This window comes from Cupressus sempervirens, chromosome 3 (genome assembly GCF_028749045.1).
Source record: "Cupressus sempervirens isolate cs-2001-9-10 chromosome 3, ASM2874904v1, whole genome shotgun sequence".
Taxonomy (NCBI): Eukaryota; Viridiplantae; Streptophyta; class Pinopsida; order Cupressales; family Cupressaceae; genus Cupressus; species Cupressus sempervirens.
Genome location: NC_143120.1, coordinates 466,284,025 through 466,302,814, shown reverse-complemented (window position 1 = coordinate 466,302,814; position 18,790 = coordinate 466,284,025). Strand labels below are relative to the sequence as shown.

Below are 18,790 nucleotides of genomic sequence, written 5' to 3'. Positions count from 1 at the left end.
GCAAATCAATTTTGGTGAAGAAGCATGCCCCATGCAACTCATCAATCAGCTCATCAATCCTAGGAATGGGATAGCTATTTTTAATTGTTTTCTTATTCAGTGCCCTGTAATCGATGCACATGCGCATCGTCCCATCCTTCTTCTTTACCAATACTATTGCTGAAGCAAAAGGGCTCTTACTGGGCCTGATATGCCCCATCTCCAACAAATCCTTAATCGCCTTCTCTATCTCATCCTTGTGTTTCTTAGGATGACGATAGGGAGTAATCATAACTGGTTTGGCTCCCTCCTCGAGCTCAATAACATGTTCCATCCCTCTGTCAGGATGAACCCCATGAGGAATATCACTAAATACTTTAGCGTGTCTATCAAGTATCTTCTGGACATCTAGTGGATGACTCTTTTCTTGTGGCTCTGGTGAAGTTGGCATAATGTGGCACTCTGCCGCCCACTCTATGTCATCATGACGAAAAAGTCTCTGCATTCTCCTCAAGGACACTACTCTGCAACCTCCATCTGAAAGCCCTCTAAGTACCACAGTTCTGCCCTCATGCTGGAATCTCATCTCCAATTTTGTTAGATTGAGTGTGAACTCAACTAGTGAAGCCATCCATGTCACGCCGAGGATGACATCATAATCTCCCATGTCCACAACATAGAACTCATCCTCCAACTCGTAGCCATCTCCAAACTTGATGCGAAGATTAGATATCTTCTGAGTGCATAATAACTTATCACCGTTAGCCACCATGACTCTAAACCCATCATGCTCCTCTGTCTGTAACCCTCTCCTGGCTACCAACTGTGCATCTATGAAGTTATGTGTAGCCCCAGTGTCAATAAGAGATATCACTTTCTGCCCCTGGATAGTACCCCTGACCTTAAATGTGATTGCCTTTTGGGCCCCTGTCAAGCGTGCCAATGATCTATCATCCTTAGGAATGTTGCTCTCCTCTATAGTGTTACCCTCATCTGAATCGGAGTGCTGATCCTCCCCTTCTGACTCTGACTCTTCTGCTGAAAAATACTCCATTTGATTTGCCTTAGCCTTGAGAGAACATTTATGAGATAAGTCCCAAGGCTCTCTACAATGGAAGCACAGCTTCTTCTTTCGAAGTTCATTCAAGGTTTCATTGTCTAGTCCTTTTGATCCTTCTTTGGGTTTGCTATACTCTTTCTGAAATGATTTTTTGTCTTTGTCCTTGCGGTAGGAAGAATCTGTTGAATGGTTTTTTCCTTTGTATACCGAAGGGGCTAAATCTCGTGCCTTTTTAGTTGCTTCAGCTAACGTGAGTGGATCATGTCCCTTCACCCAACCTCATAATGGATCAGCAAGACCATCACAAAATAACACCACCAATCTCCTAGGAGAGATATCAGTAACAAGTACAGACAAGCGCTGAAACTCGGCAATGTAAGCATCCACAGAACCTGACTGTTTTAACTGTGCTAGCTCCTTGAAATGTAACTCGAGATCCTTAGTGTCAAATCTCCCAATCAATGTTTCGGTGAATTCCTCATAGGATGTAATCTGATTATGCCCCAAAGTCACCATGCCATGATGCCACCATTCATGTGCAACGCCATCCAAGTGCATAGCCGCATACTTGATAGCCTCCTCCTCAGGCATAGGATTTAGCTGCAAGTATGTATCTACCTTCTGCACCCAAGCTCGTGCAATCATCTTCCCTGAAGCATCATAATAAGGTAAAGAAAGTTTTCCAACTTTCTTCCTCAGCTCAAATTTTTGATTCCTCCCTCCTGCTTTAGGCATGTGTCTCATCCTCAAGTCCATATAACCTCTAAGAGAAATATCCGCCTGAAACTCTGGTCCACTAGCCTCCCAGTCCCTCCTGAACTGATCCTGTAACTCGGTAATCTGCGGTTCGTTTACTGGTTGAACCGGATCTCTGGGTGGAAAAGTGGGTAGAAGAGGTCTCGAGCTCGCAGTCCGTGCTGAGCGTGCAACATGTCTAAAGTTATCAGCCTCATTCCCATTGTTGCCGTGTCCATTATTACCATTAATGTTATTCTCAGGACCATTGTTGTTGCCTTGGCCTTCATGGTTATTGTTTCCCCCGTTGTTATTGTTTCTCTCGTTGTTATTGTTTATGTTGTTGGCATCACCTGGATTAATATTGACACCCATCTGTCTAGCCATGAGCTGCAACATCATGTCCATTCGCCTATTCTACTCCTGCTGCATACGCTGCCCCTGCTCTAATGTATCCAGTAACTGTCGGAACAGTACTTCCCCCTGATCTGGACCAGCATTTTTGCCTCCGCCTAATCCTGTATTCCTGTCATCTCGATCACCCATATTATTGTCCTGATCACAGAATATCTCCTCTGTGTCTGTATGGTTGAATTCAATGTCCCCCTGCACGGATGTACTAGACTGTTTGCTTTGCAAGTCTGAAATCCTATTTTGTCTTGCTCTGGTATCGCGGAAATTATAAGACCCCTGTTGCATGCTCAAACATAAATGCTTAGCCTGTGTTTTTTACTTACTTTTTCCCTCTATCCGGCTATTCCAAATTCCCTATAAGACCTCCACAGGATGGCAGAACTTATAGCTCTGATACCATTGTAATGGTCACCCTTGGATGTCCCAAAAAAAAACTAAACCAAATTGCTGAAAGGAATTATGTCAAACAGTTTGCATTCAACTTCTTAAAACCCCTTATAACTCCGGAAATCAAACGTTTTTATGGAATTGGTATCATACAACATAAACAAGAAAGAAACTATAATAATATGCGAAGTGGAAATGAATTGCTGCTAATAAAATGTTATTTTCAGAATTCATAAAACCAAATACATGGCAGATTTATCAACTCACTAATTACTTCAGCAATATTGTCATAATACTCCAGCCCATGCTTACGAACTTGCTGTTACAATACTTTGTTCTCCAATCAGTCCACTACCTTCATAATACCATTCCCTCCAAGCGGCATAAGTGACGGACAAGTAGTGAAAAAGATATGAGCAAAATATCAAATCTGCCTGTAGCCGGAAATGCAACTAAACTGCCTGATAATGAAGCCAATAAGAAAGAATTCCAAAGGCCAAACCCCAAGGGAATGACGTCTAGAATGTTACAAGAGAGGATAGACGTCCTCAAATGCCAAGAACAAAGCTGCAACTCACACACCAATTTCTTCTCGTATTCAACCTGTCTAATGAAGCTACAAATGCTTCCTTTTATTCTATTCCCACGGGTCCGCTCAACTCATATGGGCAATGTGGGATAAAGATGTGTAATATAAAACATATATTAAAATACCCCTTATGTCTCCCTTGGGTACACATCACCATAAAATAAATATTAAAGTAACACTTTAATATTTTACAATTAAATTAGACGTTACTTTAATAAAACTTCAGGCATTAAAATGTATTAGCAATCGGACTCCGAATAATGCGAGTGATAGCTCATCGGAAAGCTCTCACCGAGGAGTATTGAATCCAATCACCAAAATTGACCTGCACTGTGTCCTGCCGACTTACTAAATATAGTAAGTATGCCTGAAACTGAGTAAATCAACTTCGTTTTGGCCCAAACTGGAAATGACTAGGCCAAAACACTCCAAGATCCCATTAAACCCTTCGTTAGCCCTCGGGACCATGTAGAACAAGGCTAACGCACACACACTTGGTCAACTGCTAAAATGGGGACATTACAAGTAGCCATGGTAGAGGAGGCCAAAGCACAAGGAGACTCAATGGAGGACCCTGAGGATGAGAGCGAGGGATCTAGGGATGATGAGGATGAGGATGCTACTAACATTGAGCCTTAGACATAGGGAAAGAAAATGACTATAGAACCTTCCATGACTTATCTTAGCTGTACATGTAGGAAGGTTGCGAGTTCGAATGGTCCTTGATATAGGCTACTATGAGCCTTAGTCTTCTAGGCTCTAGCTTTTATTTTGATATATGTTTTGAACTTCTGATTCCGTGGGTTTCATATTCCATAAATATTTTAGACATTTGACAATGACACTATTTATATTTCTAATGTGTTATTTAGTTTAACTTATTTCCTTTAGAAATTCACATTTATACTTACGTGATCAATGTAAACTTGTGTATGTGTGCAAAGTAGCTTTTATTTGTCACAATTATTGTTTTCTTGATGGTAATTGACTAAATGATGCATGAAAAAAGTTTTAAATCCTTAAAAATCTTTAAATTTCTTGGGTTTTTTCAATTTGCTGAGTCCTTGCTGAGTTTTTGTCAATTTTGAACATCGAGTCCAAATCTGAGTCAAAAATCAATTTGGTGAGTTTGAGGTGAGTCCAAGTCTTGTAACTAGGATAGGGACATCGATATGGAATTATGAGAGGGATATATGGAACTCATTGTAACATTTATGAACATCTTTCTTCATATGTTAATCTTTGTTTTAAATCCTAAATGACATGCACCAAGGGCTGGGAGATTGCTTCCTTTGAAATATGGAAGGATGAAGGGTTTTCAAAGGCCCTTTCGAAGATGTACAACACTAAAGAGGTAGCTAGAGTTTGACAAAAATGAATTGCTTTTCAATCTTTGAGGTCTCCAATATTCAACAAACTGAACATTAGGATAGATGGGGCTACCTTGTCTCAAAATTGACCCTATGGGATAATGAATTTGGCATGGTAATAATTCCATAGTGTGGAGGATGCTTTTTGTTTGGCTCCTTTCACTGATTTCTACCTCCTCTATTGCAAAGTGAAATCGGTCGACATAAAAATTCATTTAGTTAGTCAAAAGTAGGATTGGTTTGCAGCATGCAAGAAATTGGTGGTCAACATAGTGCTTTGTGGCATTAGGATCAGTAGACTTTTGAGTATTGTCAAGAATCCAACTTTGCCTTGGGAAATTGATCCTTAACAGTTTTGCATAGATTGTTGAGGAGGCACATGAGGGATTGGTTGGATTACCATTAAATTACCTCATCTTTCATTGGGAGTGGCATAGATTTAAACACTGATTTTGATGAAGATGAAGATGAAGATGAGGTGCAGCAGCAATAGATTTAGCTTCTAGTTCTATATTCATTTTAAATACTTCGCTATTTAATAATTTTAGCCTCTAAGCTTTTTGATGTACTTGTGCATATTGACAATGAAGAAAATGGAAATTTGTTAATTTGTATGTTGTCTTTCATGTGACATCTTGATTTATAGCCCTAGTGTTATCCATTAGGCAGTGTTTTTTGTAGTGTGCTAAATGATCTATTTTTTTGTTAGGTTTAATTGTATAGTTTGAGTCACACTCATTGACCCATATGTCATGATTCAAAGTGGTTAGTGAGAACCCATCTCTTATTAGTAAATACTATAAATGGCCCAAATACCTCTCATCACATCCATGTAATGCTTACAAAGGTGTAGCATTGGGTTTCTGGGGAGGCCACCCATCCTCGTACTGCTTTGATTCAAGTGCTAAGCATGAAATTTCCCCCAAGATCAAGGCCATCTAACATGGAGTTTCTTATAGGATTATAACTTATATAATGAATGTGGTGAGTGTTTTATGATTATCATATGAATAATTAATTTCCAAATTTTTAAACTTTCCCTATTTTTTAATTGCCTTGCCCCAAATTGGCTTCCCTACCATCTCCAAAATGCATTCTTGTGTTTTCTACTATCCCTGTGTCTTTCCCTTCCCTGGTACATGTTTATTCAAAAACCAAGTGTGATACTTGTAACAATGTGAAATACTTAGAGAAAAAAAATGGGTAAAAGAAAGAATAGAAACATGCATCAGAATTTTTTCCCACATTGCATGGAAACTTATTAAACTAAAACTTTGACTTTTGAGTCATTAAGGTTCCTAATTGCTTTTAATAAAATTTCTCACTAAAACCAAGTGTTTGGCAAATATAGTCTAGATTTTGTGTAGATGATGATGCTGTTTCATATTACATTTTTGGGACACTTCGTTATTTGAGGTGTTTAGGTTGTAATCATTTTACTTGATGTATATAACACTTCTCTTAAATTTACCAGAATCATGTCCTATTATAGAGACATCTGTCAATTCAGGGTCCTTCAAATGCCCATCTTTCTCAATTGTAATTCTTAGTCACCTGATTCATTTCCATTTTTGAATTTTGTGCAACAGGGAACAATTCCTCCTACATTGTAATGCAATTCCTATTATGTTGTTTCAGTCTTTGGTTGATGGTTGGAATCATTCTCATGTTTATATTTATAATTTCACATGTTGGGTCTTCTGTTTGATAATAGGCACTTGGAGAGTTGTCACCGTCACTCTCTCTGGCAGAGCTCAGTAGGTATGAAAGGTTACGTGAGCAGTTTGAAGGCCGGCCAAAATAATAACTACATGTATAAAGCATTTGGAGACTTGTTTGTGTTCTACTCAGTGTGGGAGTTTACCAAATATTCATGGTGGTGAAATTTTCTAAATCGCATTTGGAATGACAAGACCCTTTCCAAGAAAAGTGAATTCATGGGACTCTATTATGTTGAGCGAGGCCTTCAATCATTGAAGCACTCTGATGTGCAGTTGAGTTTTTGATGGGCATTCATATGTTGAGCTCATTGTTCTTGTATCCCAAAACCATTTAATGTATGGCTGGATCTATGATATTGAAGGAGGCCTGGGCCAGAAATCATCATGATCAGTATCATTATTGACTAGCAGGGTAAAAAATTGAAAGCTTCTGTACCTCTGTGTAAGGGGGAAATGAATCAATCTAATGGTGATATTGGTGTGACAGGAAAACATTCGAAACCTGAGAGACATTCAACAACTAAAATTTGCATTCCATCATTCCTATATGTTCAACTTTATAGAAACTTCAGTAGGACAGCATTCATTCTTTTCCACCCTTTGAGTGAAATTCTTAATTGATCATGGATACAACACTTCATGCCATGCTGAAGCTCTTAAATTTCAGAATGGCACTTTGCGAGGAAGTGGTTATAAGAAAATAAGGTAAATAATTTGAATATATAAACACATTGATCACTTGACAATACTATTAAAGTATTCATGGAAAAATATTCAGAAAGAGCACAGTTGTACATAACAATAAGTCAATGAATTAAAATAATGTCACTTTAAAACGCTAGAAATCATTACATTTCAGACTTCCAGGATTACTTTGGGAGAATTTTAAAACCCAGTTTCTTTAAGGAATTCCAGCTGCTCGCTGCTTTATAATTTTATGAAGTTGTAAAATTATTATGTTAATCATTATAGTTTTGAACCATTTTGGTAAGGAATTAACTCTGTATGCTTGCTACTGTATAACATTACGAAGTTCTACAATAATTTTTTAGTGGGAATTTCCAAATAAAATTGAAACGGTGACAAAATACTCATAAAGCTTTGAGTAGTCATACACTGCCGTGGAGTAGCTTTCTCTTACACAATAGATATTTTAAAGATGAAAACTAACAATTATATTGTTGGCTTGATTTGTCATTGATGTCAAACATAATGGCAGAAACAACAATAACATTTGTACAAAGAAATCATACAAGGTGTGTACAAAGGAAGTCAACTTAATGATGTTTGTAGACATTGGTTTTGGAACAAACGCAAGTATAGTTCTAAAGTAGACACGGATTCTGAAACTTTTATACCTTTAAAAGTAAACGTTTTTTATCTATGCATTTGAAGTTGGGTCTGAGCGTATGTGACTGCACATTGTATTGTATGCCAAATGATTGTGATTTTTTATCACATGATTGCCTCAGCATGAACTCTTTGTAATCTCATTAAAACATTCTGTGTTGTGACTGATTATATTTGTCTAAGTCTGCAAACTTCGTGCATAAAAAAAATGTTTCAGAAAATAATGAATAAATAAGTTTTAGAAAGAAGAGAAGAAAATTAAATCAGACCTAAATTTTACCGCTTTCGGTCCTTTTATCTAATTGTATATCCTTGTTTGAAACTTACAACTAAAGATTAGTCTGAATAATATCAACAGAGGCTACTACCTCAAGCATACAAGAGAACATTCTAAGAAGACAGAGGGTATGGATTACAAAGAGATTGATGAACTAAGGACCTCTGCTGCCAACATGAACATCCTAGCTGATCAGGTTGTTGAATTACCATTGTCACAAAAGCTTGCACCTTTGTCCAAAATTTTTACTTAAGGACAACCTTGTGAAATATGGAAACAACCTCCAAACTGTGGGACTTGAACTATGAGGTTGAGTCTCCAGAGAAAGCCAACTTCATTTGCTATCAGGGTGCACCTAACTACACTTGGAAAGGAAAAGGGAGAAGGAATGCATAGAAGAAAAATACCTAATCTATCCTAAGGGGGTGATACACCAAAATAGAGTGTTTGATTTTATCTCTGCCCATAAATGCATAGTTAACCAATTATAATCTCAAATGATATAGATTCAGACCTTGCTTAATATAACAACCACATGTAGATCAAACAACACAAGAATGCTATAGGAAGAAACTTCACCCAATATCATTTAAATGCTAAAATAGATACAATTATATAGTTGCAGAATATAGACAAGAACATTAACCATAGGCAAATAAGTCTTGCATAGTGTGTTAATGGTTGAAAGAGACAAAACAGAGAATTACAATGGCTCAGAGGCACAAGAAATTATAGTAGCATGCATGGGAAACAATACTAAAGAATCATAGAAAGATCAACCCTTGGAAAAGGTACAAAACTTGCTTTTATAGAGAAACGTCTACTAAAAGCCAGGAAATCAACCACTATCATCAAGTTGTAGAGAGACATCAATGTTGATATAGAAGGATTTGGTCAGGTGCATGTCATATGCAAAAATCTACTCCCCATATGTATATTCAACCTTGGAAGGGAAAGAAGTGACGACCATCAATGCAGAATGGAGAAAAATGAGAAACTAGATGGTCAGATAGAAAGCCTTTAGCCATAACTGTGCACGGGGAGAACCACATAGTGGTTGTTATTGGTCCAAAGATCAGATTTCGCCATTACTTTTCCCTTTTCCAACCCTTTTGACGCATCAAAACTTGAAAAATCAACAAATCAATGAAGAAATTCATAGAATCCACTACGTGGCCCAATAGTTTTATTTCCTTTTTCCACCCTATAAAATCTTCACGAGTTTGACTGTCTTATACAATCACGGCTTTGCCACCTTTTCTTTCAACCAACATTGAATGCTTGTGATTGTGCAAACAAACTGTTGCCACCGCTTCGTGACTTGTCCTTGATATTTCTCACTAACCATCATAACCTTGCGAAAACTAGGATCCTTGACTACACTCACAATGTCACTGGCTAAACTCAAGGTTACTTTTAACTTGGGGTGACTGAGCGATACAATGGAATCACACCTTTGAAACTCTAACCTAGGTCAATCAAAAAAATCATGTGATCGAGCAATGAAGGCAAGGCATAAACCTGGCCCACTTGACAACTGAGCATCCACCTCCTTAGACACGTAGACCCTCAGCGAATCAGCATAAAGCAATTGGCACAAAGTCCATATCAACATTACTTGGCACCGTTTGGAACAACAGACCCCACATAGCCATGCATCAAAAAGTGACTTCCTTATATTCCTTAAAAATATTGCAGCTTCATAAAGCGGGGAAGCGCCCACCATCGATCTCCACAAGATTAGCGGTCGACAAGATCTTCATTGTGACTTGGCCCAGTCATCAACTTCACCCAATGAAATGCCCTTCATACACCAACACAACCTAACATGTCTCTGAGTTTCTCTAACAAGCCTAACTTTGCAGTCCACAAGACATCACAAAATTCACGTGTCAAGACCTCACTTCCCCACATTCTCTAAAGTTTGAGCAGTTTCATAAAGCAGTGAAGCAAGGATCGTTGATCCTCTTACATTTGATGGTCCAAAAATATGCAGTTCACATAATTACCATATAAGTACCTCAGCCAATCAAGGCCTGCCTGTATGCCAATTCATCTAACAACCCTATACCTTGTCTATGACCCACAAGAAAATAGGACCCACATGACACATGACACAATATTGCTTTCTTGCATTGCTTAAAGTTAGAGCAATGTCAAAATGCACGAAAGCAACCACCATAGATCTTTGCAAGATCTGATGGTAAAGAAAGTTGCAAGGGTCGGGAAATAAACTTAGGCTTATACAAAAATACAATAAGGTTTTTATTTAATTTATTTCATATTCCCATTCAACATTTGAATATTTAAATTTGGAATGTAACTATTGGGTGTGCTGCGACATTTGAATTCAAATATTTGGCAGGACGTCAAATAGGGTTAACATTTCTGGCAACTCAAGGGGGATGCAAGCTTTCTATGCATTAACCAATGACCATTACGCATCCATTGGGCTACAAAATCATAAAACCATGGGACTACCTAGCAAAACCCTAAAATCATAGAAAAACATGCCCAGTAAAACCTTAAAATTGCTCTCTACAATCCTAAAATAGGAAAACACACCTCTGCAACCTCCATGTGCTCGTGCACTTCTTGGAAAACATGAAAAAATAGAAAGAAGACTAACCTACTATGTACATGAAACACTCATTTTTATCAAAAATGGGGTTTTGAGGTATATTCCATTGACTGGAATAGGCAAGATTTCACCATAAGGCATTTTCCTGCTTGCAACTGATAATCACATAGGGACTACTCCATAGTGCATCAAATTTTGAGTGGCTCCCTGATTTTTCCATGTCTACATCCCACTTCAGTATAAGATCACCTTCTCTGAAAATCTTGAATTTAGCCTTCCTATCAAAGGACTTCATCTGTTGTTGGTGTGCTTCCAAGGTTTGCATGGTTTGGTGTCTTTTCTCCTCTAGCTCCATCAACTTTGCTATTCTTACAGACATAACATTATTTTCAATTAGTTCTAATTGATGGGATAATTCTAAGGATGGAAACTACAATGAGATAGGAAGCCTTACTTCCTTGCCATACACCAACATGAAAGGTGAATTTCCAATAGCCCTTTTAGGTGTTATGCTTTCAGCCCAAAAGGTTGTTCTTAACTTGTGATGCAAACACCTTCGGTTATCTTCTATAGTTCTTTTTATGATTCTGATCAAATTTTTATTGGAGGACTCAACCAAGCCATTTCCCCAGGGACAATAGTTTGAGGATGTACTCAAATATATTCCATGATCAACTATCCAAGAACAAATATGTGTTCCTAAAAAAGACTTGGCATTATTTGAAATTATAGTTGAAGGAGTGCCAAACCTGGTTATAATCCCATCAAAGAATTCAACAACTAAAGTTTTTGTTGCATCCCTCAAGGCTACTGCTTATGTCCACCTTGTAAAGTAATCTATTGCAACTAAGATCTATTTATGACCAGAACTAGAAGGAGGATTAATAGGACCTATAAAATCTAATCCCCATTGAGAATAAGGCTAATCTACTTGAATAGGATAAAGTGGAAGGGTTGTAAGTCTTTGCTTACCTAAAAAGAATGCACATTTTTCACATTTTCTAACATACTTATGGCAATCATTGAACAAGGATGGTCAGTAATATCCTACCCTCATTATCTTCATGGCAGTGGTTCTTGCTAAAAAGTGGCCACCATTAGGTGCGTCATGAAGCTCCTTAATCATTCTATAATCTTGATCTGCACCAATGCACCTTATCAAAGCTCCATTGAAGTCCTTCCTAAATAGGATACCATCAACTATGGCATAAGGAATGGACTGCAATCTGAATTTTCTTCTTTTTGCCCTATCCAATCCTTGAGGATATCCATTGCCTAACAAGAAGGTCATCATGTCATCTATCCAATTCTTTAGATTCTCATTTCCTACTTGTTGTTCTGTCAATACCATAGCAACTTCTTCATCTGCTTCCTAAAATGAGACCATCTTCTTACACAATCCTTTCCCTCTTATCAACTTAGTAATCTAAATGTCCACATCATACTCCATCACCTTAGTGATCCAACCTACTCTTTTCTCACTAATATCCTTGCTTAAAAATAAATCCTTCACACTGGCATGAGGGACCAATAAATGGATCTTGTTGTGTGATAGGAGGTGCTTGAACTTCTTCAAAGTCCTTGTAACTGCATGGGCTTGCTTCTCCACATAGCTATTTTTGTCTTCATACTCTTTGAGCCCTTCACTGAAGAAGACAATAGGATGTTCTTCATTCTCATCATTCAATTGAGTCAAAACAACATAAATACTTGACTCACCTCCCAAGGTATAAAGAATGAAGTCCTTATCAAAGTTTGGATTAATGAAAGTTGGGGCTGAGGCTATGGCTGCTTTGATCTCTTCAAAACGGGATCTTCCCTTCTTTGTCCAGGTGAAAACCGTGTTCTTCTTTAGCATGGCTATGATAGGCTTAACCATGGTAGTGAGATTAGGAATAAACCTTCTCACAAAATTGATTCTATTAAGGAAGCTCTGCAACCCTTTCTTATGACTAGGAAGAGAAAGAACAAGGATTGCCCTTGTTCTTTCTGGATCAATGGTCAAACCATCTTTGGACACAATATGTACCAATAATTTCCCTTGATTAGTGGCAAACACACACTTGCTTGGGTTTAGGGGAACACCATGCTCTCTACATCTTATGAATACTTGTCTGAGATGGCCCAAATGATCTATTACATTCTTTGAATACACTGTGATATCGTCAAGGTATACCAACACAAACCTTTCAATCATGTTCTTGAAGGCCATCTCCATTTCCTTTTGAAATGTGGCACCTGCACTGGTTAGCCCAAATGACATCTTACTGTAAGCATAGGTGCCCCACTTTGTGGTGAAAGCATCCTTGTATATATAGCCTCTTGAACCAAAACTTGGTTGTAACCAAAAAACCCATATAAGAAAGAGAATCTTTCTAAACCACTGACTTTGGATAATATCTATTCCATCGAAGGGAGAGGATGGTGATCTTTAAGAGAGGCCATATTCATATCTTTGAAATCTACACATAATCTAATCTCCCCACTCTTCTTCCTAATAGGGACAAGGTTAGCTACCCAAGAGGAATGCTTAATAGGAAAAATAACGTTGGCCTCTATAAGCTTGGATAACTCTTTTCTCATTAATGGTTCAATTTTAGGGTTGACTAGCCTCTATTTTTGTCTAATAGGTTTAGCATTATCATTTAAATATATAGTATGTTGAAACAAACTTGGGTCAAAACCTTTTAAATCATCATATGTCCATGCAAATACGTCATTCAACTCTTGACATAGATGAACAAAAGTTTCTTGTTCAGTTTCAAAACATACATTTCCCATGTTTAAGGTCCTTCCATCAACAACCATGACTAGTATATGATCATCCTTGCTTGCAGCAAGTTTTATGCCTCTATCTCTTGCTTGATCATCATGAGTGAAAGCACTCTCTAAGGTAATCATACCCTTAGGTAACATTTTAAAATTGAGATTAATGATCTGATCACCATACTAGCCTTGTAATCTTGATTGATTCCTCTCTGAAAACTCTGTCTCATTCTGCAGGAAATTAACAATTTGCAAATCAGAGTCAAACACTTGCCAATTGGTGTTGTTGTTTGGAATTGCAGGTCTTACAACCACTCTAATTTGCTACTCCTTTTCATCCACAACATGCTCTGGTACACCATAAGAAGCACCGATGGTTGCAAACCTATCAGCATGTTTATTTTCTTTTTTAGGGATGCTATGGATGTTAAGTGCTTGAAATCCTTCAAGAAAATCCCATACCCTATGCTCGTATGATTTGAGGTCATTCTTGGTGATATTCTAATTTCTCACTTGATGAACAACCAAATCACTGTCCCCATATACCTTTAGAATTTTGATTTCCCCTCCTTTATGCTAGTTGAAGACCTTGGATCAATGCCTCATACTCCTATACATTATTTGTGCAACTGAATTGGAGTCTATAAGAGAAATAATACTTCTCCAATTCATGGGAAATGAGCATGACACCAATCCTGGAGCCAATTTTATTCCTTGAATCATCAAAGAACAAACTCCACAATCCACATGTATATTTTCTCTTGCCTTTATGAGCTTGGGAAAAGGGGCCTCCTGTAGAAGTTGAGAAATCCAACTTCACAAACCCTCAAGAACACCTGCATGCAAATATCTTGCAATGAAGAGAAGCCAGAAAACGAAAAAAGCAGAGCTTAGAAGTTCTCAGAAATGTGAGAGCAAAAAATGTATTAAAAGTTATTAATACAAAATACAAAAGTTCAACCTTTTAAGGTGAACAAAACCCTAAAGGAAAGAAAGCTAGGTTTGCACAATATAATTAAAATAAAATATTAATTATATGCACCTAAGAGAGCTAAAGCACCTAGAGTAATAAATAATTTACTCTAACACCCCCCCTTAAGCGAAGCTTAGGAGGAAGCTAACCTAACAAAGCTATGAAATCAGAAAAATGGGTCCCAGCAACAAGGCCTGATCAGGTACTCAATACAAGGAAATCTCTGTGAACTAGAGACAAAGGAGAAAACCCAATGGGAAAAAACCCTCTCCAAAAAGAGATAGAAAACATGCTGAAAAAAATGAAGGAAGGCCTCAAGAAGACCCCCCAAGGACAACTTCTATAATCTCAAGCATAGACCGCAGCTGAAGATAGCGAGGCGATGCAAATGACTTGGTGAAGATATCAACAACCTGTGTATCAGTGGAAATGTACTCCAATGAGAGAACATCATCCTGTATCAAATGATGAATGAAATGCATATGAAGCTCAATGTGTTTAGTGCATTGATGCTCCACCGGGTTGCGAGAAATGTGAATAGCACTCTGATTATCGCACCACAGAATAGTGGGACGATCGAGAGGAAAACCAAACTCAATCATCAACTGCCGAAGCCATCAAATCTCCTGACTAGCAAGCACTGGGGCTCGATACTCAGCCTCTGTAGATGAAAGTGTGTGAGCCTGCTGCTTCTTGCACGACCATGTGATAGGACCAAAGACAAGACAGAAAACAAAGCCAAAAGTAGACTTTCGATCATTGACATCACCAGCCCAATCCGAATTAGTGTAGCCAACAATGTGAGGAGTCCCTACTATGTAATGAATGTCATACATCAAGGTGCCTTGAATGTATCTCAAAATACCAATGACTCTCATGAGGCTCATGGGAGAACCGAGAGACAAGACCCACTGCAAAGGAGAGATCAGGACAAGTGTGTGTCAGGTATAACAAGCTGCCAACCAACTGTCGGTACAAAGTGGGATCCACTGAAGGCGAAGTGCAAGAGGTAGACAAAGTAACACCCGATTGAAAAGGTGTAGGAGTAGGGTTGCAATCAAGCATGTCAAAGCATCGAAGCATGTCAAGAGCATACTTCTGCTGGTAAACAAAGATTCCAAGAGGGGACTGAACAATCTGGAGACCAAGAAAATAGTGTAGCAGGCCAAGATCAGTCATCTCAAACTGGTCCATCAATGCTCTCTGAACATCCTTAATCATAGAAGACGAGCTACCTGTGAGAAGAAGATCATCAACATATAGCACAAGGATCAAAACCTTAGCCTCAAGACGCTGAATCTAGACTGTAGGATCGAAATGGCAACGGGTGAAGCCTGTAGAAAGCAGAAAAGGGTCCAGCTTCTCATACCAAGCCCAAGGGGCCTATTTGAGACCATACAATGAGCGGCGAAGTCTGCAAACCAAGGTGGAATCCTGCACAAAGCCCTGAGGCTGCTCCATGTAAATCTCCTTAGTAAGATCACCATGCAAGAATGCACTCTTTACATCCATCTAAAAAATGGGCCATCCCTGTGAAGCTGTGAGGGATAAGACAAGGCGAATAGAGTTCATCTTGGCGACAGGGGCAAATGTCTTAGTGTAATCAATACCCTCAACCTGTGAAAAAACCTTCGCAACAAGACTGCCCTTGCGCTTATCAATGGAACCATCAGCAACAAACTTAGTACGATACAACCATTTGCATCGCACAACCTTTCTTCCCTTAGGCCCCGTTTGGTTATGGGAAGAACGGGCACGGAATAGGGTTTTTAGAGCCAAAACCAAGTTATGGAGGAAAAAACATGGCATTTGGTTCACCAAATGCAGAACCCAATTTCGGTTTTCGTCTGCCAATTTTGCTCAAAATTTGGAAGAAATAACTTCCAGGAAATAGGTGAAAGTTGAAATGAAAACCAAGTTTTGGGTTTTTATGAATGAGTTTGAATAAATCGTTGGGTCTGTGGAATCCGCCTTAGGTTTTTGGAATAACAAATTGGGATGTTGTGTTGTTTTTGGAAGACGACGAATTTTCGTGCTCTGTTGTGTGAAGGTGAGGGTTTCTGATTTGCTGGGTTTCTTGGGCTGTGGCCGTGGCATTTGTTGGGTTGTGACCATTTGCTGGGTTTGTTGGGTTCCCTGTGGCCGTTGCGTTTTCTATGATTTCTTCGCTTTGAACGGCGCAACGGTTTTAAACGGTTCTCTTCTCCCACCCACCTTTGCATATTGGATGTTTTTGGGGTTTTTGTTGTTCATTCAAACGTAACAGTTTGTTGCAAGTCTGGTTAGAAAAATAGCTTAAATATATGCTCAGGAATGAGTTCCAGTATGTTTAACTCTGATTACTTGTATATATCATAGTTAAAGTTTTAATTTTTTGTACTCATAGCAATGAAATTTACAAGTATATCAATAGCTTTTATCTATACATAGCTGACCTATACATAGTTTATCATGGTTTTATTTCTATCTACTATTTGCTTAGCAATTTAGTCAATATATGTGGTAATTGTTTATTTCAAATCTATTTTTAAAATAGTCAATATGTGCTCACTAATAAATTTGAGTATAGTGCTGTGAGAGATCAATACCAGTGAAATGAACAATTAAACTTTGTAATAGTTTCTGGCTGTTTGTTTCAAATCTATTTAGCAAAATAGTCAATATGTGCTCACTAATAAATTCCACTATAGTGCTGTGAGAGATCAATACCAGTGAAATGAACAACCAAACTTTGTAACAGTTTCTTGCCAGTAATGAGTTCTAGTATACTGTTGTGAGAGATGAATGCAATACCATTAAATAGAGCCAAGTCATAAACTTGTGCTCACTAATAAATTCCAGTATAGTGCTGTGAGAGATCAATACCAGTTAAATTAATAACTAAACTTTCTAACTATTTCTTGCCAGTAATGAGTTCTAGTATACTGTTGTGAGAGATGAATGCAATACCATTAAATAGAGCCAAGTCATAAACTATGTATGGATCAACTATGTATAAATCAATGGAAATCATGGCTTTTATCTATACATAGTTTATCATGGTTCAAATCTGTTTAGCAAAACAATCCAATATATACTGTAACAGTTTGTTTAGAATCTGTTTAACAAAATAGTCAATATATGCTCACTAATGACTTCCAGTATAGTGTTGTGAGAGATCAATACTAGTGAAATGAACAACTAAACTTTGTAACAGTTTCTTGCCAGTAATGAGTTCTAGTATACTGCTGTGAGAGATGAATGCAATACCATTAAATAGAGCCAAGTCATAAACTATGTATGGATCAACTATGTATAGATCAATGGCAATCATGGCTTTTATCTATACATAATCAATATGTGCTCAATATGTGCTCAATAATGAATTCCAGTATGTGATCATGTGATTACCTATATATATTATAGTGCCAATCATAATAGCAAAACATGGCAATCATGCTTTTATCTATACATAGTTGACCTATACATAGTTTATCATGGTTCAAATCTGTTTAGCAAAACAGTCCAATGAGTTCCAGTATAGTGCTGTGAGAGATCAATGCAATACCATTAATCAAAGTGAATCATGCCAATGAAATGAACAACTAAACTATGGATATATCAAGTATGTATTGATCCATGCAAAATCATTCAACATACTTATGAGGTCATAAACTATGTATAAATAAAATCCATGATTTCAAACTATGTATAAATAAAATCCACGATTTCAAACTATGTATAGATCAATGCAGAAAGAAACTCTATTCCCACTGCCAATAATGCTACTTTTCATCTTCTAAAAGATGAGCCTCAATTTCAGCGGACCCGATGGTTTATTAAAACACATTCATAAAAGCCCAAATTCAGGTTATAATTTGTACATGTGTATGTGTACATACATACATGTGTCTGTAAATTTATACATGTGTGTACATGCATACATACATACATACATACATGTGTGTGTACGTACGTACACACATACATACATGTCTGTATACGTACATACATGCATACATACATGTGTGTGTGTACGTACATACATGCATACATACATACATACATACATGTGTGTGTACGTACGTACACACATACATGCATGTGTGTGTACGTAGGTACATGCATACATACATGTGTGTGTACGTATGTACATGCATACATACATGTGTGTGTGTGTATGTACATACATGCATACATGTGTGTGCACATACATATACACATACATGTGTGTATACATATAGACAAATGGAATTAGTATTATGCTTTCATTGGTATAGATAGATTACATGGAGTAGAATGACACATTATTGTAATTTTTTCATTATGGGCTTATGATCCTCAGTAGTTGGTACTCCTTGTTGTATTTGAATAAATAATTGACTTCTTAATGCAATGAGGCTAGCAAATAATCATGTTGTATCTCGATAGGTGATAGTTGATATCTTATAACTGATAGTGTTTAAATTGTCCACATTTCAGGTCACTGATGGATCTTATGGAGAGTATAGAGGTCCAAGGAAGCATAGTTAGGAAGACCACATACACCCGCATTCTCACAATTCTTTCTGCTTTTGTTGGCATAGCCAAAGTACTAGCAGCCCGAGAA

The 18,790-nt window shown here is 37.7% G+C and overlaps 1 protein-coding gene across 1 annotated transcript in view; it reads left to right on the top strand.

The window, feature by feature from the left end:
* The window catches only part of PEX6 (peroxin 6), an 88,332-nt gene extending 81,241 nt beyond the window's left edge, over positions 1-7,091 (top strand). Inside the window, exon 16 of the mRNA XM_089820344.1 lies at positions 6,249-7,091. Coding sequence (XP_089676470.1) covers positions 6,249-6,338 — 90 coding nt within the window. The 3' untranslated portion in view covers positions 6,339-7,091. The remainder of the gene's footprint in view (positions 1-6,248) is intronic.
* The last annotated feature ends 11,699 nt before the right edge of the window (positions 7,092-18,790 follow it).